Raw genomic sequence first — 23055 nt, forward strand, 5'->3', positions numbered from 1 at the left:
TCCTTAATGATTCCCTCTGTGGGCTGGTCAGTGGGGATCAGAGACAAGCAGGACACAGCCATGCCTTGCATGCACTGAGAACTGGGAGAGCAGACACATAAACAGGTCACAACAATGGAGCAGATTAAGTCCTATGATAGTGTACACTGGCCCTGGGGACACAAAGGTGGAGCAGAATTCCTGCATTTTGTGGGTGGTGATGTTGCTGTCAGGCTCGCCTGAGGAGCTGATTCTTGAAAGACAAAGGGATGAGCAGGACAAGGAGCATGCCTGCAAGTTTACACACATGGGATGAGGATGGCATTCCACTTCAGGCAACAGAGCTCCCAAACCAGACAAGAGTGTGGGGTGCAGTCAGAGACATGGGATGGCAGCGTGCTGGAGTGGTGGTGTGGGGAGAATATTCCCTCTGAGAGCAGAGACTCTGACACCTTTTGTTCCAGACTATCTTTTTAAAGATGTTTATGTAGGAAATCATCCTGTAAATTCGAGGCAGTTTCCTCCCAGGGAAGAAAGCAGATTGGTTTGCTGCCCAGGAAAATATTGTCTCTTTCGGAGGTGAAAGTTGAGCAGGCTTGCCAACTGCCTCTAAATACAGGGGTTTCTTAAGCTGGGAGGGACACTCATCATCCTGAGCAGTTTGCAAGCGCAAGTGTCACAAGGCCCTCATTACATCACCCTGTGGATCTGAGCTTAGGAAACAGGTGCAAATGTCACTCTGCCGTCCCTGTGAGTATTAAACTGTGCTTCGACTCAGGAGTCTCTGTCTTCACCAGCATCTGTGAGACTGTGTCAGGCTAACTTTTTAGTCTGGGTGAAGTCTTAGAACCCCACCCCCACTTTTTTGACACATGGCAATGTGGGAGAAGCAAAGGCTGCAGTGGCGGGGTGGAGATCATCAGGGCATTTGGGCTGCAGTCCAGACCTTGGGATTAAGCCTGAAGGCTCAAGGAGCCACTGAAGAACTTTCAGCAAAGAGATGTCTGGATCTGGATCTAGCTTGGGGAGTGGAGGGAGGGAGAAACAAGGCCAGTGAGGCCTATAGATATGGAGCTATGCGTCTGAATAGGATATCCAGTGGGGGCAGATGAAGGCCAAGTTTAAAAGAAACTCAATACGGGGCCTTGACAGCATTTTTTCCGAATTGGGAATCAACTGGGATAACCCTTTGCATTTACTTGTGGTCTCTTTAGAATTTTCATGCCCTTGACATTTCTGAAGCATATAGACCAGATATCATATAGAATGTCCTTCCATTTGGGTTTGTCTGAAGGTTTCTTATGAGATTCAGGTTGTCCATTTTGGCACAAAGAGTACAGAAGTGATGTGCTTGGTGTGTGTGTATATATATACATACATAATACACATATATAATACACATATATAATATACATATATATGCCCACACACATACATATGTATACATATATAGACAATGGAATATTTGCCATAAAAAGAATGAAATAAAGTCATTTGCAGCAACATAAATGAACCTAGAGATTATCATACTAAGTGAAGTAAGTCAGAGAAAGACAAACATCATATGATATCATTTATATACATATATGGAATCTAAAAAGGTGATGCAAATGAACTTACAAAACAGAAATAGACTCAGAGACATAGAAAACAAACCTATGGTTACCAAAGAGGAAAGAGGAAGGTATGAATTAGAGGAGTTTGGGATTAACACATACATATTGCTGCTGCTGCTGCTGCTGCTGCTGCTGCTGCTGCTGCTAAATCGCATCAGTCGTGTCCGACTCTGTGCGACCCCATAGACGGCAGCCCACTAGGCTCCTCTGTCCCTGGGATTCTCCAGGCAAGAACACTGGAGTGGGTTGCCATTTCATTCTCCAGTGCATGAAAGTGAAAAGTGAAAGTGAAGTCGCTCAGTCGTGTCTGACTCTTCGCAACTCCACTGACTACCAGGCTCCTCTGTCCGTGGGATTTCCCAGACAAGAGTAGTGGAGTGGTCCATTGCCTTCTCCAGATACACACTACTATATATAAAATAACAAGGACCTACTGTATAGCACGGGGAACTCTATTCAATATTTTGTAATAACCTATAATGGAAAAGAATCTGAAAAAGAATATATATATATATATATATATAGTGTATACACACACATATATATATAACTGAATCACTTTGCTGTGCACCTGAATCTAACACAACATTGTAAATCAACTATATTTCAATTTTTAAAAAAAGTTTAAAAATAAAGACAAAATATTGTCCTAAAAAGAAAAGGCTGCTAAGAGAGGAAAACTGTCACCCCCCTGTGCCTGCCAATGGGGGCCAGAGGAAGGAGACTGTGACTCCTGGCTTTTGGCGGGCGGGTGGCAATATTAGCTGAGACAGAGAATCTCAAAGGAGGTGGAGGTGGTTTTGGGGCGAGGAAGGCGAGAGAGGGAAAGATGGAAGGTTTGGCTATTTCTCAGATTGTCTGTCTGCCTGTCTGCCTCCCCTTCCAGGCATGTCTGATTTCAGGAGGCCATGGAACATCTTATGGAGGTGTCCCTTCAGGCTCTGGAGCTCAGGAGGAAACCCTGGCAGGGCAAAGGTTGTGCTGAAGCCCTGGGAGGGGACAGGATTACCCCAGGGGAGTGTGAATGAGTGAGAAAGAGCCAAAGATAAAAACCATGGGACAGCTGCCTTGAAGGGCAGGTGGCTACTGAGAGCTGCAAAGGGGCAAGAGGAATAGGAAGACAGCTCAGACAAACAGTATCCCCCAAACCCAGAGAGGAGAGGTTCAGAAATGAGTGGGATTACCGGGGCCAAGGGCTACAAGAAAAATAAGGGCTGAAGAGTCTACTTGAATCCAGTGGGAGGTGGAAGTCAGAGTCCTGGGGCCGTGAGATCTCAGTGGGGAGTGGAGGTGCAGAACTGAGCAGTGTAGACAATTCTAATTTGATGCTTGGCTGCAAAGAGGCGGTGAGGGGGACTTCTCTGATGGGCCAGTGGCTAAGACTCTGTGCTCCCAATGCAGGGGGCCTGGGTTCAATCCCTGGTCAGGGAACCAGATCCCACATACTGCAACTAAAAATGCTACATGCTACCAGGAAGATCAAAGATCCCGAGCGCTGCAACTGACACCCGGTGCAGCCAAATAAATAAATAAACATAAAAAAAGGAGGTGGGGGGGGGGGCACTTCCAAGTGGCTCAGTGGTAGAGAATCCAGCTGCCAATGCAGGGGACGTGTGTTCAGTCCCTAAGGAAGATGCTACAAAGCTAAGCCATGCACTGCTACTGAAACCCACAGACCTAGAGCCTGTGCTCCACAAGAAAACCCACTGCAGTGGGAAGGCACACACTGCAACTAGAGAGTGGTCCCCGCTCGCCACAACTAAAGAAAAGCCCAAGGCTAGAGAAATGGCTGTGCGCAGCAACAAAGACCCAGCGCAGCCTTAAATAAATAAGAGACGCAGCGAGGGGCCAGAGCAGGAGGAAAGGGGAGGTCCTCATCTAGTAAACAGATACCAGAAGCCCACAACTAATAGCTTGTTCAGGGCCGCCTTCAATAGATATCCAGGGTGGCCCCTGACCTGCTGTCTGACCGCCAATAAAAGTGATGGGATGGGGAGAGGGAGGGAGAGGAGAGCCAGTTGTTTGGCAGCCAGAAGAAGTACCTGCGACATTTTCCACCATCTCTGCCAGGGAAGGAGCCTGTCATTAAGGCAGCCCCAGCTCACATTATTTGTTCCCCCATCAGCTTCCTTTTGGTGTCAGGGAACACTGCTTCATCACCTTGTATAGAACACACCTTTGTTATCATGAATGTTCAAAGTGTTCCTCTTCATTCAGAAGCTAGTTACAAGTAACAGCCTCCCTGGCCCCCAGACCCTTGCTTCCAGGATACCAGGCTGCAATACCCCCACCTCTGTTTCATGCAGGCTCTGTTCACAGTTCATGTTCTAAAACCCATACAGCAGAAACACTAATGCTTTATTTCAGTCAAGGATTATTTTATAGTAGACAGGAGCAAGTTGACCAGAGTCAGATATTTAAACTACAGTCAAGAGCAGCACTATGAAAGCAGAAACAAGCTTCATTTATTTGTACAATGGGAGATTCTTCAGCCATACAAAGGGATGAAGTACATTATGAAGGAACCTTGAAAACATTATAGTATGTGGAAGAAGCCAGACAACCGGAAGAGGCAAATCCATAGGGACAGAACGTAGATTAGTTGTTGCCCAGGGCTGGGGGCGGGGGCGGGGGCGGGGCGGAGAGAAAATGAGAAAAGACTGCTTAGAGAATACGGGTTTCCTTGGGGTGATGCAAATGTCCTGGAACTGAACAGTAGTGATGGCTGTGCAGCACTGTGAGTATACTAAATGTCATTCACGCTAAATATACCTTATATGTGCGAGTGCCTGCGTGCTCACTCAGGTCCAACTCTTCTCGACCCCGTGGGCTGTAGCCCACCAGGTTCCTCTGTCCATGGAGTTTTTCCAGGCAAGAATACTAGAGTGGGTTGCCATTTCCTACTGTAGGGGATCTTCCCAGCCCAGCGATTGAACCCGCGTTTCTTGGGTCTTCTGCGTTGGGAGGCGAATTCTTTACCACTAGCGCCACCTGGGAAGCCTGGCTATGTTTTACCACAGCACAAAATTAATTAAAAAAAAAATCTTACCTTGACACTGGAGAATAAAAAGCTCTGGCTCCAAACCCAACACCATCGAAGTAATGAGGGATTTCCACTGGCGTTTCTTAACTTCGGCTGCACACCTGAGCAGAATCACCTGAGAAGCTTTTTAAAGCCTCCTGTACCTAGACTCCACTCAAGACCAATTAAACCAGGTCTTGGAAGCTGGGGCTGGGAGTAAACTGAGAAGGTCTTGGAGATTCCAGTGCACAGTTAGAGTTCAGAAATACTGAGTTAGACTAGACCAGTGCTTCTCAAAGTGTGGTCCCCAGACCAGCAGCATCAGCATCATCTGGGAATCGGTTAGAAACACAAATCTGGGGACTGCACCCAAAACCTTCTGAATCAGAAACTATGAGAGTGTTTTAGCCATCTGTGTTTTAGTACGAAATCTGTATTTGAACAAAATCCTCCAGGGGAGTCTGATACACACCAACATCTGACATCAACTCTTCTGCATCTAGAGCAAGATAAAGAGTTTTCCTCCACCACTGACTGTTTACTGAGCATCTATCATAAGCTTGCTTTGTGACAGATGCTTTACAAGTATAGAAACCTACCTCAGCTCTCCTCAAACATCTAGCCCATCTAGTGAGTTAGATTCTTGGGAAAGAAGTTGTACATTAAAATAAGAGGAGCCTTTTTATGATTGAACAGTATTCCATTGTATGTATATACCACATTTTGTTTACCCCCCCCTTTTTTTTTTTTTACCCCTTCATTTTTTGATGGGCACTTGGGTTATTTCCACCTTTTGGCTATTACAAATAATTCTGCTATGAACATTAGTGTATAAGTATCTGTTTGAGTTCCTGCTTTCAATTCCTTTCATTACATACCTTGGCTTCCTAAGTGGCTCAACGGTAAAGAATCCACTTGCAATGCAGGAGACAGGGGTTCGATCCCTGGGTTGGGAAGATCGCCTGGAGAAGGAAATAGCAATCCACTCCAATATTGCTTATAAAATTCTATGAACAGAGGAGCCTGGCAGGCTACCATCCATGGAGTCGCAAATGAGTTGGACATAACTTAGTGACTAAATAACAACAGAATTGCTAGGTATTATAATAATTGTGTTTAACTTTTTAAGGAATCACCAAACTATTTTCCACAGCCATGTACCACCAGGAATATACATTTGGGATGATGGAAAAAGTTCTGGAAAGGACTAGTGATGATGACTTCACAACAGTGTAAATGTAATTAATACCACTGGATTCATTTTAAAATGGTTAAAAACGGTAAATTTTATGTATATTTTACCACGCACACACATGCAAGATGAAAGACATGAAATGAGCCATGAAAACAAATTTAGAAAAGGAAGTTATGTTCCTAATGGCTCAACACTGAATAAAAATGACTTTAAACACCATAATTATGTTTCTATAATGACACATACAACAATGCATTAAAAAGATGGTGTGTGCAGTTCTTACTAGTCAGAGATGGTCCCTGCCTGAGCATGGAGAAATAATGTTTTTAATATACTTTTTTAGGAGGGTAGGGCAGGATGTCTGGCTCTACTGGGGACTTAGCACATTTACAGTGACCAAAATTCCTTTGTGAACCAGTCAAAGAAGAGCAAAGAGAATGACAAGTACTGAGCATGGAGAGGTGATGGGCCTGGCTAGGTGATGGGCCTGGGGTTAAGCTGTTACCACCTCAGCAACTTGGCTAACTTCTTAGCGGTTTTTATTCAAGAACCACTTTGATGTGTGGGCTCAGAGGGAAGAGTCAGGGATACAGGAATGAATGGGATGAGCTGAGAACCCAGCACGGTGGTTCCCAACTGTCAGTGAGAACCAGAATCACCCACTGGGCTCATTCAGTGACAGATGCTGGGCGCCACCCCCAGAGTGTCTGGGTCAGGGCATCTGGGGTGGGGCCCAAGGTTTCTAACAGGTTCCTAGGTGATGATGGTGGTGATGCTTGTCCAGGGACTGTACTTTGAGAACCACTGGTCTACTGGGATTGGTAAGAGTAGGTGCCTCTAGGAAAGATAAATGTAAAGGCTCCATGGGAGCACCAGGACAGGGAGACACTTGGTCCTGCCTTTGGGGAGTGAGAGGGGCAGGGAGAGGCTGTTTCAGGGAGATGAGATGCAGCTGGGTGTGTCTCAGCATTGCTGCAATAAAGAGGGGGTGGAGAGCAGGTTCAGAGGAGTCTCGACAAGTAGGCAGAGCTTCACCATATTGAACACTCTCTAAGGCAACAGAACCTAAAAGGGTGCTGGAGACAGGAGCAAAAGCAAGTAGCTGGTACCATCTATCTTTGACAGCTAGGAAACCCCACCCTCCTCCCTATAAAAGCCTTCCCTCCAGAGAGAACCTGACAAATGCTTGGAAGCCAAAGGGTAAATGACTGCAAAGTCTCCTCCTAGCTATACCCGTACCTTCCCTCTTCCCCAGCAATACTGGAAAGGGATTACTGGAGAGGTAGGGGCCCTCTAAATATGGCAAGGTGTGGGGGAAGGACTTCCCCGGGGCTAGCAGAGAGCTGAGTTGATGGCCCCAGTCTTGCAGCTCACCTTTGTTCACCCTCCACTACTGGCCTCCACTACTGGCCCCACTGCCACGGCTAAACCAGAAAGGCTGTCAAAGAGTGGCTTGGGAGGACTTTACCCCGTTCCAGTCCCTTCCCTCTCAAAGTGACCCCCCCCAAATTGAAATAATAAAAGGAAAAGTTTGATATAAAGTATGGATTAGAGCACCCTTAGAAAACGTTATTTCTATTGAAATAAGAATAATCTTTCTTATTGATTTACAATAAAAACCAAGGAAGCAGAATGGGCCTGCTATGGCTGTCCAGCTTTAAGCTTTATAAATAATAAGTAATCCTGATCCTCCAGCCCTTGCTCTGCCCTTGCTCTGCTTCACTTCTAACATTAACAAAGAAAAAGCTTCAACCAGTTTGGCTCCTTGACCTCTGTTTATAATAAAATCATAAGACATCACCAGTTAATCATTAACCCAGCCCTCTAGTAGCCTTCTTTCCTTTGGGGCAGGATATAGGGCTTTATGGCCATGCCTCTCCACTTGACTGGCAGGAGAACAGAGACAGTGAGCACAGTGTGGCTTTCTGTTCAGCGGGGATAAGAATCCAGCCAGGGAAGATACTGTGGGAACCCCATACTACTGAACAGTTCAGCACCCTGGACTTCTATGAGAAGCCATATATCTTTTAATCAACTCCAGAAGTGAACTGCAGGAGCTATAAAATATATATTAGACATATTTTTAGGATTTCCCTGATGGTCCAGTGGTTAAGAATCCACCTGTCAATGCAGGGGACATGGGTTTGATCCCTTGTCCAGGAAGATCGCACATACCTTGGAGCAACCAAGTCCGTGTGCCACAGCTACTGAAGCCTGTGCCCCAGAGCCTGTGCTTCACAATGAGAGAAGGCACTGCAGTGAGAAGCCTGAGCACCCTAACTAGACAGTAGTCCCCGCTCGCTGCAACTAGAGAAAGTCTGCACAGCAACTAAGACCCAATGCAGCCAAAAATAAATAAAAAATAAAAAAAATTTTTAATGTGACTTCTACATCCTAACAACATCCTGAGAATGTGTAGTATTTTTGAATTTATTTATTATTTGCACCAGGTCTTTACTTGCGGCATGCACGCTCCTTAGTTGTGGCACATGGGGTCTAGTTCCCTGACCAGGGATCGAACCCGGGTCCCCTGCACTGGGAGCATGGAGTCTTAGCCACTGGACCACCAGGGAAGTCCCAAAATGTGTGACATTAAGATGGGTTTAGAGAGGATACAGAGGCTGCCTTCTCTTCTGAATGGGGTCCTGTGGCTTAGCTGTGTTCTCTGTGGCTCTAGCCACAGGACCACAGAGGATGGGTGACCCCTGGAGAAAGGTGGGTCCCAGCTCCCTGAAAGGAGTGTACCTGAGCAGGTGCTGAATGACACCCACTCAGCCCACAGCCTAGCTAATGCCCAGCCTAGCCAAGAGGAAGCCAGATGAACCCTAGGTTCTTTCTGAGTCTTTATATCACATACACAAAAAATATACAAGCTCTCTGCTGCAGCAGGGCCTCTGAATGCTCTGTGCCTGCCCTCCGGAATGCCATTCCCCTGGTCTCACTCACCGGGGATTCAGTCCCATCCTTTAAGTCTCAGCTTTAATGGCACCTCTTCTGTACCACTTGGTCCACTGTAGTCCCTCCATTTTTCTCCATCAGCCCTTGCTTATTTCCTTCATAGCATTGATTGCAGACTGGAATTATTTTACCCATGTACATTGGTTTGCTTATTTGTAATTTACTATCAGTCTTTTCTTCTTTCTTTAACATTTATTTATTTTTGGATGGGTTGGGTCTCGGTTGTGGCTCACAGTCTCCAGAGCATGGGCTCAGTAGCGGAGGCACACGGGCATGATTGCTGATCGGCATATGTGATCTTGGTTGCCCGACCAGGGATTGAACCTACACCCCCTGTATCGGAAGGCAGATCTGTAACCACTGGACTACCAGTGAAGTCCCTATTATGTAAGTTCCTTGAGGACAGAGACCAGATCTGCCGTGTTCTCCATTGTATCTTCCATACTAAATACAATGCCTGGCCCACAGTAGGAATGTTTGTTGAAGAAATGAATGAATTAACTTCAAAATTAAATAGCACTCCAAGGAGGGTATTTAGTGATTTTCTCCTTTATTCGACTTTGGAATACTCATTCTTAAACTGAAAGTATCTATTTAGTTAAGTGTGCATTCAAATTTGATATACAATCTATGACCATTTTCAATAAATATACATGCCCAGACTAGGGGTATTTTTACCAGTCAGATCTTAAAAAACAAACCTTGTGGGCTGATCAAAAGCTTTTATTGTACTAAAATTTTGACTGTTCGTTTAAAAAACAAAAAAGGTGTGTCAACATCTACAATGTGTAAGACCTTGTCACTATAGTTTAATCTGTGGGGGCAAGTTTTGATCTGGCTGTGTTTTGGTAGTCAGTCCAAAGAGACAGGCCCCAGAGAGAGTGGTCAGGACCAGCTGCCCAGGTGTTCACACAGACACTGAAGGGTCTATCCCAAGGGTATGGCTACCACCACACCCTTGTTACCATACCAATGTCAGGGGCGTCAGGTAGGTCTGAGGGACAGACTTAGAAAGGCCCCAAAGGACAAATATCAAAATAAAATAATAGTGAATGCATTTTATTTTTGGTCCAGACTTGTCAGATATAGTCCAAATTACAGGCAATATCTATCTTCATTAAATTTTCTGTTATTCTTAAGCACATAGGATGCAGTCAGTGAGAAAGAATAATCAGTAAGAAACAGCAATCAAACTATACCGGTAATTACATGGTTCTGGTCTTCTACGGAGCGATATGTGCTTTTTTTTTATTATAATATATGCTGTCACATATGTAGTATATTTAGTAAATGTAGAAATCACTCAACCCCATTAAGTGTTTTACTTACCCCTATACCATGTCTGCAAACATTATAAAATATTAAAATTATCCTTCATTTACTTGTGTAGATTGTTATTTGCCCAAGGCAGTAGTGAGTCTGTATGTACATAAGTATGAGTAAATACACCCATGTTGGAGAGAAATAAGAGGAGGACCTGTAGATAAAAAGAAACCTATGGGACATATTAACCAGTCATGATACACAGACCTTATATGGACTGTGATTCAAACAAACTCTTTCATAAATACATATGACTTTAGCACATTCAATATCTTATAACAACCTATCATGGAAAATAATCTGAAAAAGAATATTCATATATATATATATATATATATATATATATAACTGAATCATTTTGCTGTACACCTGAAGCACTGTATATCAACTATACTTAAAAATAGGGAAAAAAATTATGAGACAACTTGGGCAACCGAACATGCACTGGGTATTTGATGACATTAAGAAATCACTGTTAACAGTTTTTAGATGTGAAGATGATATGAGGTTATTTTTAGAGAGTTCTTACCTTTAGTTGTATATAAGCATCCACAGGTTTTCTTCAAAGTAATCCGGTCGAGGGAGATGGATGGGGTCGGGGGTATGGGTAACACGTAATCTGTCACAAACAGATGGGCGCATGGGGCCATTCTACTGTGCCCTTTACTCTTGTACCTGCTTTAAAATGTTGTCTAAATTTTAAAACAAGTTCACTTTAAAAAACACACTGACTCTTTCAGGCTCATGGATGTACTTGGGCTGCGAGCATCTCAGAATGTGAGACTCTGAGACTGCCTGTCATCCCACAGTCAGTCTTCTCCCTGATGGCCTCTGCAGACCTGTGAGTTCCAGGATTTCTGGCTCTGTTTGTCCATCTATGGGCTTCCTTTCCAGGAAGGCTTCAGTGTACTGGTCTGATCTATTCAGCAAACACTTACTGCATGCCTCCTTCAGCCCAGAGGTAATTTCTACCTCCGCCTCCAGGCCCTCCCCTCCCTTGCTTTCTTTTCGGGCCCACACTCCATGACTTTCTTCTGGAACCATCCTTCCTTATCTGCTTCCTTTTCCTTCTGCTTAGAAGTGTGCTGAAGTCTCTCCACTAAAAAAAAAAAAAATGCTTCTCGTCACCCTCATCTTCCTATAACCACACACACACATGCCCTTCTCCTATCCCTTTATGGCTAGATTTCTGAAATGAGCTTAAGAAGCTATTCATTAAGTGTCTAGTAAATGCCACTGTGTCTCAGACACAGGGGAGGGATGTGACATTGGCTTCTAGGCTTCCAAAGGTCTTTGGAACTTGAAGGCAGGATTTTAGTCTGGAACAGGTTTGTAACAGTCACAGGGGAGATGGTTAAACAACAATTCAAGAAAGTGCTGGAGTAGCTTGTCCAGGACTTGAGCTTGTTTTTGAAGATGGACAAGATTTGCAAAGGTGGAGAAAAAAGGAGGCATTTAAAGCAGATTTTTAGCATAAGAACATTTATGAAGGTTGTTCTGAGGATGGGGCAGCTGGCCTGACTATGGCAGTCGACCTTGGGAAGGTATGAGGGCTTTTGAAGGCCTTGACAGGGACTTCCCTGGTGGTCCAAAGGTTAAGATTTTGCCTTCTAATGCAGGGGATGTGGGTTCAATCCCTGGTCCTAGAACTAAGATCCCACATGCCCTGTGGCACAGCCAAAAAGAAAAAGAAAAAAATTAATGAAGGCCTTGACAGGCTAAAACTGTGAAAGACGGCTATGGTTCTCCTTTGTTTTGGGGGGACAGGAGCAAGGCAGGGCATGCTGTGGAGAAACGGAGTGGATGGATGGGCGCAGGGCTACACCTGGTTAAACCCAGTTGCAACAAGAAAGGAGCCTGGCAGCCAACAGCAAAGGCTGGGGTGGGGACCCTGCAGGGACCCTTTGCAGTGTGATATATTGAGGGAGAGGGCCTAACCTGGGATGGTAGGTGTGGTGGTGGTGATGGAAACTTGGGACTCCATGACCCATCCCCTGAGGGCAAAGGATGGGCCAGACTGGCCTGGCTCTGAGATTTTGAGCATCTGAGCTTTGGAAGAGTGGGGTCCTTTGTCCTCTGACAAGGCTTAGCACCATCAAATTGAGATCTAGGGCATACACATCAACCAACGGTACTCTCTGGATGTTATCTGAATCCTGAATTTTACAAACAACCGTTAAAAAAGATATGAAAGCAACAAGGTCCTGCTGCACAGCACGGGGAACAAGGGATAAACCATCATGGAAAAGAATATAAAAAAGAATGGGTATATGTGTAATGAATCACTTTGCTGTTAACACAACCATGTAAATCAACTACACTTCCATAAAAGAAACTTTTTTAAAGATAGGAGAAGAGGAATGAGGAGTTTTAATTACAGTTATTAAAAATAAAGATCATCTACTTCCAATAAAAGGATACAAGATACTTGGAAAATTTTAAAATCCTGACTGGTTTTAGTCAGATTCAGTTCAGTTCAGTTCAGTTGCTCAGTTGTGTCCAACTCTTTGCGACCCAAGGAACGGTTAACTTTTTGAGTGTGGGAATGGTATTATGCTTTTGTTCTAAGAGCCCTTGTATTTTAAAGACATACTGAAATGTGCACAGATGAAGTATATTCGGGTTTGTTTCAAAAATCATCCAGGGCTGGGGAGCATGGGTACGGTAGAGATGGAGGCAGATTGGCTAAGGATTGTTAGCTGTCAAAGTCAGGGGATGTGGGGCTCACGTTGCTTCTCTCTCTACGGTTCCACGCATTTGGTGTTCTCCCTGAAACCATCCTGGTCCTTGGGGGTAACGCACATCTTTACTCTGGGCCTCAATAACACCTTGCTGGGAAGCATGAGAGGCGCTTTGAGCTGTGCCACGTTAATCTCCTGTTACAATTCAAAACAGAAATTTGGTCCGCTTCTGTTTTGCCTCAAACAGAAAAATTCAGGAACTGGAAAGAAATAATGCCTTGATTTTAGTTGGGAAAACAAACAGGGAGATCCGTATGATCTCCTTTTTATCATGATCTTGGGAGGAATCTAATCCATGCAAGAGGGAAAGTCACAACTCAAGAGAAAAGTCACATTTTGACGGTAGCTGGAAATGCTTCTTTTGGACGAGTCAGTCCTGGGAGAGGTTTTCTGGTAGCACAGCCATTGGCATGAGTGTGACAGCTGAGAACAAGCTGAAAGATGACGCCAGGGCTGTAGCTGCCGACGAAAAGGCAGTGTTAGAGCAACAAGTCACACGTTGCCCACACAGCAGCTGGGGGCAGAAAGGAGCTGCTGCTGACATGCCTGACACTGGGTGCCTTGGTACACCCCCTCACCCTGGCACCTCTGTTACCTACAAGCCAAAGAGATGGGAGGCTGCTCTGACAATGTCCTTAGCCGTGTAAGAAGGGTACAGAGCCATCACATGCTGGAAGAGGGTCCTATGAACTCCAATAAAATCCCAAGCCAGGGGCCAGCAATAGGATTTATTTTTCAGTGAGTGGCTCCAAACAGAGCAAAACTTCATGCAGGTACACGAGAAAGCTAGGAGCATAAATTCTGAACCTGAGCAAGTGACATCATTTTTCATTTCTTTCTTGATAGGAAAAAAAATTATGTGGGGGAAGAGAGAGAAGCTAGGGGGATTAATATAGGCACTTACTTCCCTGCACAAAATTAGCAGGAGAATCCAGCTCAGTAAACATGTGAGGGCCTGCTTTGTGCCAGGCACTGCGGCCAAAGCAGGGATGAATGAGACATGGTCCTTGCCTTCAAGGAGATTACGGGAGGGGGAGGAAATGGGCCTGGACAAAATCTTCCAGATAAACCCTGAAACAGAAGTTCACAGAAGTTCTGTGATCCAGGCAAGGTAACTCTGTTACTAAGCCAAAGTCTGACTTTGGGCAAATCACTTAATCTCAATTTTTCATCTACAAAACGGGGCAGTTCTTGCCTTGTGGACCCCACAGAGTTGTAGAGGTGTAAGGACCAAAACTACTAATATCATCATCACTATCACCATCAACCTTAATGAGGGAAAGAAGAAAAGGCTTTCTAGACTCTGCTGCCCTAAGGGCCTGTGATGGGCACTCAGGATGAGCGACCCCCACCCTCACCCCATGGTTGGCAGCTGAGACCAGCAGCACTGGACCAGCCTGGGGAACGGCAGTGCCCTGTGCCCTCATTTCCACAGCTGGCTCCCACTAGGCACCCCGTCACATGCCCAGGAGCTGCCTTGGTGTGAGCAGCTCTTTCCAACCCGTTCCAACTGGCCTGATACAGAGGTGAAGGTGCTTAGCCCCAGTAATCTTAGTAAATCTCAGAGCTTGGGAGCCAGAAGGGATCTTCCAGAACATAGTGTCCACCTCTCCCATTGGTACAAAGGGCGAAGGAGACTCAGGCAGGGAATGTGACCTGCTTGGGATCACTCATGGAGGGGTGGCGGTTGGGGGGCGAGTTGGGGGGGCAGCTGGATCTGGTTCTTTGGACTCTCCGGGTCCAATACAGTTGCTTCTCTTTCCTAGGAATTTCTCTTTCTCAGCCATGAACTCTGTTGCTTTTTTTTTTTTTTTATTCCTTTGGCTGTGCTGGGTCTTAGTTGTGACATGTGGGATCCAATTCTCTGACCAAGGATCGAACCCGGGCCCCCTGCACTGGGAGGGCAGAGTCTTAACCACTGGACCACGAGGGACCAACCGGGGAAGTCTTTCCATTTCCTTTTCTATCCTTAGTCTTTTCTGCTCCCAAACACCTAATTTAGCCAACTTCCAAGGAAAATTACTTAGGACCAAAGAAACATTCCTCCTGGTAATGCTTTCTGAGCTCTCTGTTCCCTGGGGGCTTTCATTCTTCGGGGATTGTGATTCCTCAGTGCCTGTCACGCACGTGCCCCCAGTCACGCATGTGCCCCCAGTCACGATGTGGGTTCACAGACATGAAATGGGAGGGCCTGGGCCTCTCTTTCAGGAGGCCTTCAGGTGAACCCCTGCTCTGGGAAAAGACAGTTCTTCTTACTCAGTTCCCTTTAGCTACGGGATGCACAGCTTCGCCACGCACAGCTTCGCCACATCTTCACTTCCTGAGTTTCTTCCCTTCAGGCCTGGCTGGCAGCTTGTGCCACCCTGGCCGCGGGCCCAGATATGAGCAGAGCAAAGGCTGGTGGCCTCACTCCGGAAGGCTTGCCACCTGGCAGCTGCACCTCCTCCTGACCCTCAGGGTTTGCATGATACCTCTTGACGGCTTCCCCTCTGTTCCCGGCGGTCTCTAAGGAATTTAGTTTTGCCCTCAGCTGAGTAACCGCTCTGCTCTGGTCTGCTCCTGCAGTGACTGCCTCCAGCCTCCCTCTCCCCTTGTTGCCATCTTGCAGTAGTGTAGTTGCCTTGAGTCCAGGGCTTTGAGGCTGTGGAAATAAAAACAACACAGTCCAGGAGAAACTATGATATGTGAGAGCTGAGAAAACTGGTGTCCAGTGAGAGGCTGAACTAGAGTCTGGAATCCCTTCAAGTTCCACCATTTCTGAAATCTCTTCAAGTTCCAACATTTCTGAAAAGGTATACCTGAAGGTTGACAGCCTGAAAAATTAGAGGATTCTCCTGTGTGTGTCCAGACACAGGGCCAACTCCTCATAGCATCTAAAAAAAAATTTTTTTTTTTCTCTATTTATTTACTATTTCCAGTGCTCTCTCGTGCCTCCTGAAGCTCCAAGTTTCTTCTGGGATAATTTCCCTTAAAGCCTACATTCACATTTCTTACAGAGTATTTCTGCTGGTCACAAATTCTCTAGTTTTATCTGATAATACTTATTTTCACTGGTTATAGAGTTCTGGGGTTGACAGCTTTATTTAAAATATTTGTTTGGCTCCACCTGGTCTTGGTTGTGGAATGCAGGATCTTTACTTGCAGCACTGGAATTCTCAGCTGCAGCATGTAGGATTGTTTTAGTTGGCGCATGTGGAAAACTCTTACTTGCAGCATGTGGGATCTAGTACCCTGACCAGGGATTGAACCTGGGGCTCCCGCATTGGAAATATGGAGTCTTAGCCACTGGACCATTTGGGAAGTCCCTGCTCATAGCATTTTAAATGAACATGGGCATCAAGTTTTGCTTCTGACTCTCCCTACTCTCCAGTTAGAGAACAAGGTAGTCAGGGACGGGGATTCTGTGAAGCGAGCGCGCGCACACACACACCCACCCTCTCTCTCTCTCTCTCTTGAAATAACGCTGTGGTCTGTGGAAGAGTGCCCAGAAGAAGTGGTGCTCCTTCCCCCGACTCCATCTCAGTACATCTTTCCTTGTGCTGAAATAGTGATGAATGAACTCCAGGTGGCAAACCTTGATTCCCAACTCCTAGAGAGCCCACAGGGCACAATTGTTCCACTCCAACGAGCCATGACCTGCCAGTTATTCGCTTTTCTGGAGAAACCTCAGCTTGAAAATCCACTTAATTACCATGGGAGATAATCTTTTAAACACAGCCTGACATTCTTGAAAGACTTTTCCCTGTGGGAGTCAGAAATTTCATCTGCATGGGACTGGATTGTTTATTTTCATTTCCAGGGGAAGGACTATTACCTGGTAGTTAGCGAGAAGCCTGAGCCCTGGAGGGTTTATTTGTTAAGTCTGTTCCTCCTCACTGCTAGTTTGTCAATTAGATGGTGATAATTAGCTTGTAATATTGTCATTCTTTTCCCCAGTGTAAACACTGCATTTAGTTCTGTGATTACTTGCTATCTTTCAAGGTTCCCTGTCAGGTTGCAGGGTTTTTACTTACTCTAGACCTGGGTATTCAGAATCAATGTCCTCAAGGGTTTCCTATCAGGGAGATCATAGTCTAGATTACCAGCCTCAAAGACCTACCTGGAGTTGTAGTCAGTCAGACACCAATTTTTCCAACGTGGGACATTCTAGTGGATTAAATAAATTCTTCCCTGCTAGAAGAGGGGAGGGGACCAGGGCAAGAGGGCTAAGGGAGTAAGGGGTACAAACTATTAGGTATAAGACAAGTTACAAAGATATTGTACAACAAAGGGACTATAGCCTATATTTTATAGTAATTTTAAATGGAGTATAACCTTTAAAAATTGTGAATCACTATATTGTACACCTGCAACATATAATATTGTACAATAACTATACATCAAACCAGTGGATCCTAAAGGAAATCAACCCTGAATATTCACTGGAAGGACTGACGCTAAAGCTCCAATACTTTGGCCACCTGAGTTGGCAAAGGGACAACTCAATGGAAAAGACCCTGATTCAGGGAAAGATTGAAGGCAGGAGGAGAAGGGGGTGCCAGAAGATAAGATAGTTGGATGGCATCATCAACTCAGTGGACATGAGTTTTAGCAAACTCTGGGAGACAATGAAGGACAGGGAAGCCGGGCTACAGTCCATGGGGTCGCAAAGAGTTGGACACGACTGTGACTGAACAATGACAACAACAAATACATCAATTTTTAAAAGTACCAAAGGGAAGAAAGCCAGAGATTTTAAACTGAACTTTAAAAAAAAAATAAGAAAAAACTAATTTCCTTTGCTTCTAAAACACAAAAAATTAAAAAAAAAAATTATTCTCTACTAGAATGCAAGCATGGGTGGCCCCAAGACCCAGAGTAACTCCTGCTCATAGTAGGTGTTCAATATACAGATGCTAAATTGCTGAGAGTCATGAGGTCTTCTTGCGGAATGGATGTGCACCGGGTTGAAATATGAACAATTACAGAATAAAGTGGAGTCCCTGCCATGGGACTGCTCTGGCCCCTCTCTCCCCACATTACTTCAAAAGCAAACCATCTGGAGACGTTTGCATGCCCTGACTCTGTAGGCTGGGGTCCCTGGACCCTGAAGAGCATACCTCTGGGGATTAAGAATAGAAAAGGAATAACTGTACTGCACACAGGATTAGAAGGTGAGGAAACAGCTCTAGTGGAAAACTGATTAAGTCACGGGCTTGAACCTCCCCTTCCAGGTCCCGACGGGGAGAAGAGCTGGTCCAAGACCTACCCTTCCTGTGGGGGCCTGCTGCAGTCCCCGATAGACCTGCACGATGACATCCTGCGGTACAACGCCAGCCTCGGGCCCCTGGCCTTCCAAGGCTACAACCAGTCTGCCAGTCCGCAATTTGTCCTCACCAACAATGGCCACTCAGGTGAGGGAGCGATGCAGAGACCTGCAGTGGTGGCTGGGCTTCCCCTGGCTCCCTGGCCTCTTGAGTCTGCTGGGTGGGGGTTGGGGGGGGGGCGCATTCTGATGAGGCACCCAGGAAGGAGAGCAGAGAGGAGCCCTTGAGGGATCCTTGGGCCACTCTCTGCAGGAGATGCTGCAGGCCCTGGGCTCAGGTGGTTCTGCTGGGAAAATACCTCTTAGAAGCAGCACATCTCTTGGGGTCGGATGGGGGTGGGGTGGGGAAAGGCTTGAGCCCCTTGACCTATTGATATGGTATGAGTGAATTCTGGGTCCTCATGAATGACTCAAGGGGTCACACAGTTCACTGGGGCGCTCGCCCAGGAGTCAGACCAATCTGAGTTTGAATCCTGGCTCGACTACATATGAGTCACGAGACTATGGATAAGAATTTTAAAATCTTGAGGTTTCATCTGGAAAATGGGCATATTGACAGGTACTGTAAAGACTAGAGATTCTGTATGTTAAGATCCAGAATAGAGAGAAGCTTCATAAATAGCAATTATTGTTGTTGTTATATAATTCTCACCTTGGCAGATACTTCACTGTAGGTTCCATCATCATGGCCAAGTGTGTAATACATGGATATGTAAACAAACATCCATCTGGTGGCTAAATTAGTTCCTGCCATCATTTCCCAAGGGGAACCAAGAAGGTGCTGCCGCCACTGGAATTGCTTTGTGGAAGGGGGACGTTCTCAGAGAAACAGCCCAGGTTTCTGAGCCACACCTCTCTGGTCCCCACCTCGCTGCATCCCCCTGCCCCTGTCTGGGCCCTGGGCAGGTGATGCCAACCTGCTCTCAGGCAGCATCCAGCTGGCCAGGGCTCTGAAGACTGCCCCTCCTCTCCCTGCAGTGAAGGTGAAACTGCCCAAGGACATGCAGGTCCGGGGCCTCGGGGCCCGCTACAATGCCTCGCAGCTGCACCTGCACTGGGGCGACAAGAACGACCCTCATGGCTCCGAGCACACTGTCGGCGGGAAGCACTTTGCCGCCGAGGTGAGTGGGGTGGCCCAACTGGCAGGGGATTCCTGGCGGCGGGTGGTCTGGCACTCTCCCACTTGGCTGGAGTGCAGACAAGACCAGAGCATGGCGGGTGGGGTGGGGGGTGGCCTTCATGCTCTGCACACCCACCCCAGCTCTGCCGACAGCACAGGGAGGCAGAGCCGCTCCAGCCACGCTGCAGCTCATCTGTGGAGGCCCGCTTCCCTTCCTTTCCTGAACTTGCTGACTTAGCCTCCAAGTCCTTTACTGGGTGATGCTTCTCCAGAGGCAGGGCTCCCACGGTGGCATGGGGGACACACGTGCCCCTTTTCTAGACATCACCCTTCTGTGCACACAGATTAAGACCCCACCAGGTGTCTGGCTGACCCATCCCATGCCGAGTCATACTGGGCTAAACGCTCCCCCAACTTCTCAGCTTTCGTCACACATCATGCTGTTTACATGGGTCTTTCCTGTTTACGCCCCATCTTTCCTTTCCCTGGGCATGGGCTGTGCTTGGAGCTTGGGGACCTGGGTTCAGGGTCATTCTTTTCTACCTAGCCACAAATCAAGGGATGACTGGCATTATAACACACAGGGCATCATGGCAAGCAGAGACTCACTGAGGATAGCTTGGGATATCACCGCAGTGCTGTGCTATGTTGCCTGGAGGTGCTACCCCCAAATACCAAAGAAAATAGGAAGAGGAGCGAGAGCTTTGCTCCTGCACTACAAGCGTGCAGTGGAGGGTGGGGGTGGGGGGTGGTTGAGTGGCTCCATTTCAGAGCTCAGCTGGGATTGTACTTGGGGGTGTGATTCTGAATGTTTACAGGGCAAGAACTACAAGGAGATAAATTCTACTGATCAGCCAATGGAGCCCATGATAAATATTGACACAAGCATTCTCCTCTGTTCTTAAATGCTGAACTGCTTAAGATTTTAGTCTAATTAGAGTTATAAGAGGTGGAGGGGCTGTAACTCTGGCCTAATAGGATGGCCCTACTGGAGCTGCATGTATTTCAGACCAGATCCCTCTCTGAACCTCCAGGACTTTGTTTCTTTCAGCCTAATTGCAATGAGGAAGCCTCTATTTTCCCAAGGGGAGTAAAGGAGCTTTTAGGCATTTAAAAATAGTCACTGTATTTTCTGCTATTAAGCCACATCATGAGACCAAGAGCATGGTGAAGATGGACCATTAATGTCAATAATACAGAAAAAAAAATCAGTGAAAGTGAAAGTGTTAGTCACTCAGTCATGTCCCACTCTTTGTGACTCACCAGGCTCCTTCCTCTATCCATGTGATTCTCCAGGCAAGAATATGGAGTGGGTTGCCATTCCCTTCTCTAGGGGATCTTCCTGACCTAGGGATTGAAGCCAGATCTGCTACATTGCAGGCAGATTCTTTACCACCCGAGCCACCAGGGAAGGTGACCCTAAAATGGCAGATTCTTTATGGAAGTGAAGTCACTCAGTCGTGTCCAACTCTTTGCGACCCCATGGACTATATAGCCCACCAGGCTCCTCCATCCATGGGATTCTCCAGGCAAGAATACTGGAGTGGGTTGTCATTTCCTTCTCCAGGGGATCTTCCCGACCCAGGGATCAAACTCAGGTCTCCTGCATTAGAGGCAGACGCTTCAACCTCTTAGCCACCAGGGAAGGTTCAAAAAAATTCTTTATGGAGGGCCCTTGAAAGTGTAAGTTTTTCTGGATTGAGTTTATATATGAAGACTCTGGTGGGAACTTCTCTGGTGGTTTAAGAGTCTGAGCTTCCAATGCAGGGGGTGTGGGTTCAATCCCTGGTTGAGGAAATATGATCCCTCATGCTGTGCAGTGTGGCTAAATAAATACATAAAATAAAAGTAACATTAAAAAAGATAAGCCTCTCTCAATCCTCTCCTCCGGGAACGCTTTCTGTTTGTATTAGTCTTCACCTCCTCTTGATTTCATCTGAACAAGTGAGAAAAGTGCTAAAACTGAACACAAGCTCAACGGTCAGCAGTAAAAAGAAACAGGGATATGGGACCTTTGGGGTTGTAGCCACATAGAGCTCTGCACCATTTCGTAAAGCAGTGCCAAGACAGGATGGTGTGGGGCAGTGCAGAGGCTACATCTTTTGGGGGTAAAGATGAGGAAGCAGGAGCCCATAAGAAATCCTTCATAGGGGACCAATGAAAAGAAGAACTAATGGGATTAATTTTTTTCATTAGAAAAGGCCACTTGAAAGGTGGGGAACATTGAGCTGTATTTATTAAAATATGCTTGAATTCTATTTATAATCACATAAGATGGATCATGGAAAAAGCAAAAGAGTTCCAGAAAAACATCTATTTCTGCTTTACTGACTATGCCAAAGCCTTTGACTGTGTGGATCACAATAAACTGTGGAAAATTCTGAAAGAGATGGGAATACCAATCTGACCTGCCTCTTGAGAAATCTGTATGCAGGTCAGGAAGCAACAGTTAGAACTGGACATGAACTAGAGACTGGTTCCAAATAGGAAAAGGAGTACGTCAAGGCTGTATATTGTCACCCTGCTTATTTAACTTATATGCAGAGTACATCATGAGAAATGCTGGGCTGGAGAAGCACAAGCTGGAATCAAGATTGCTGGGAGAAAGATCAATAACCTCAGATATGCAGATGACACCACGCTATGGCAGAAAGTGAAGAAGAACTAAAGAGCCTCTTGATGAAAGTGAAAGAGGAGAGTGAAAAAGTTGGCTTAAAGCTCAACATCCAGAAAACTAAGATCATGGCATCTGGTCCGATCACTTATGGGAAATAGATGGGGAATCAGTGGAAACAGTGGCTGACTTTATTTTTCTGGGCTCCAAAATCACTGCAGATGGTGACTGCAGCCATGAAATGAAAAGATGCTTACTCCTTGGAAGGAAAGTTATGACCAACCTAGACAGCATATTAAAAAGCAGAGACACTACTTTGCCAACAAAGGTCCATCTAGTCAAGGCTGTAGTTTTCCAGTGGTCATGTATGGATGTGAGAGTTGGACTGTGAAGAAAGCTGAATGCCGAAGAATTGATGCTTTTGAACTGTGGTGTTGGAGGAGACTCTTGAGAGTCCCATGGACTGCGAGAAGATCCAACCAGTCCACCCTAAAGGAGATCAGTCCTGGGTGTTCATTGGAAGGTCTGATGTTGAAGCTGAAACTCCAATACTTTGGCCACCTGATATGAAGAGCTGACTCATTGGAAAGGACTCTGATGCTGGGAAAGATTGAGGGCAGGAGGAGAAAGGGATGACAGAGGATGAGATGGTTGGATGGCATCATCGACTCAATGGACATGGGTTTGGGTGGACCCTGGGAGTTGGTGATGGACAGGGAGGCCTGGTGTGCTGCGGTTCATGGGGTCGCAAAGAACCAGACACGACTGAGTGACTGAACTGAACTGAAGATGGAAAAAGAGATTAATGAAGAAAAGAAAAGAGATAAAATCTCAGTGTGTTATGGTCTCAAGAGGCAAAGAATCAACAAAAATACATGAGATCATATACAGAGAGATCATCTACTAACACAGGGTTTTGAGGACCGGTGATGCCACGTTGAGGGTTAAAAATCAGATTAAACATTGTCAGAGACTTCCCTGGCGGTCCAGGGGTTAAGATTTCGCTTTCCACTGCTGGAGGTGTTGGTTCCATCCTGGATGGGAAGCGAAAATTCCACATGCCTCGTGACCAGAAAACCAGAACATAAAACAACAGAAGCAAAACTGGAGCAAATTCAAGACTTAAAAAATGGTCCACATCAAAGAAAAACAAAAACCAGAAAACCTTTTCAGAGCTTGTCA

At 46.0% G+C, this 23055-nt stretch overlaps 1 protein-coding gene across 1 annotated transcript in view; it reads left to right on the forward strand.

Annotated features, from left to right (window-relative positions):
* CA12 (carbonic anhydrase 12) overlaps positions 1-23055 on the forward strand; it is a 61843-nt gene that overhangs the window by 23799 nt on the left and 14989 nt on the right. The window contains exons 3-4 of the mRNA XM_052647111.1: positions 18048-18227; positions 19118-19260. Coding sequence (XP_052503071.1) covers positions 18048-18227; positions 19118-19260 — 323 coding nt within the window. The remainder of the gene's footprint in view (positions 1-18047; positions 18228-19117; positions 19261-23055) is intronic.

The sequence above is a fragment of the Budorcas taxicolor genome, chromosome 10 (genome assembly GCF_023091745.1).
Source record: "Budorcas taxicolor isolate Tak-1 chromosome 10, Takin1.1, whole genome shotgun sequence".
In the NCBI taxonomy this organism is placed as follows: Eukaryota; Metazoa; Chordata; class Mammalia; order Artiodactyla; family Bovidae; genus Budorcas; species Budorcas taxicolor.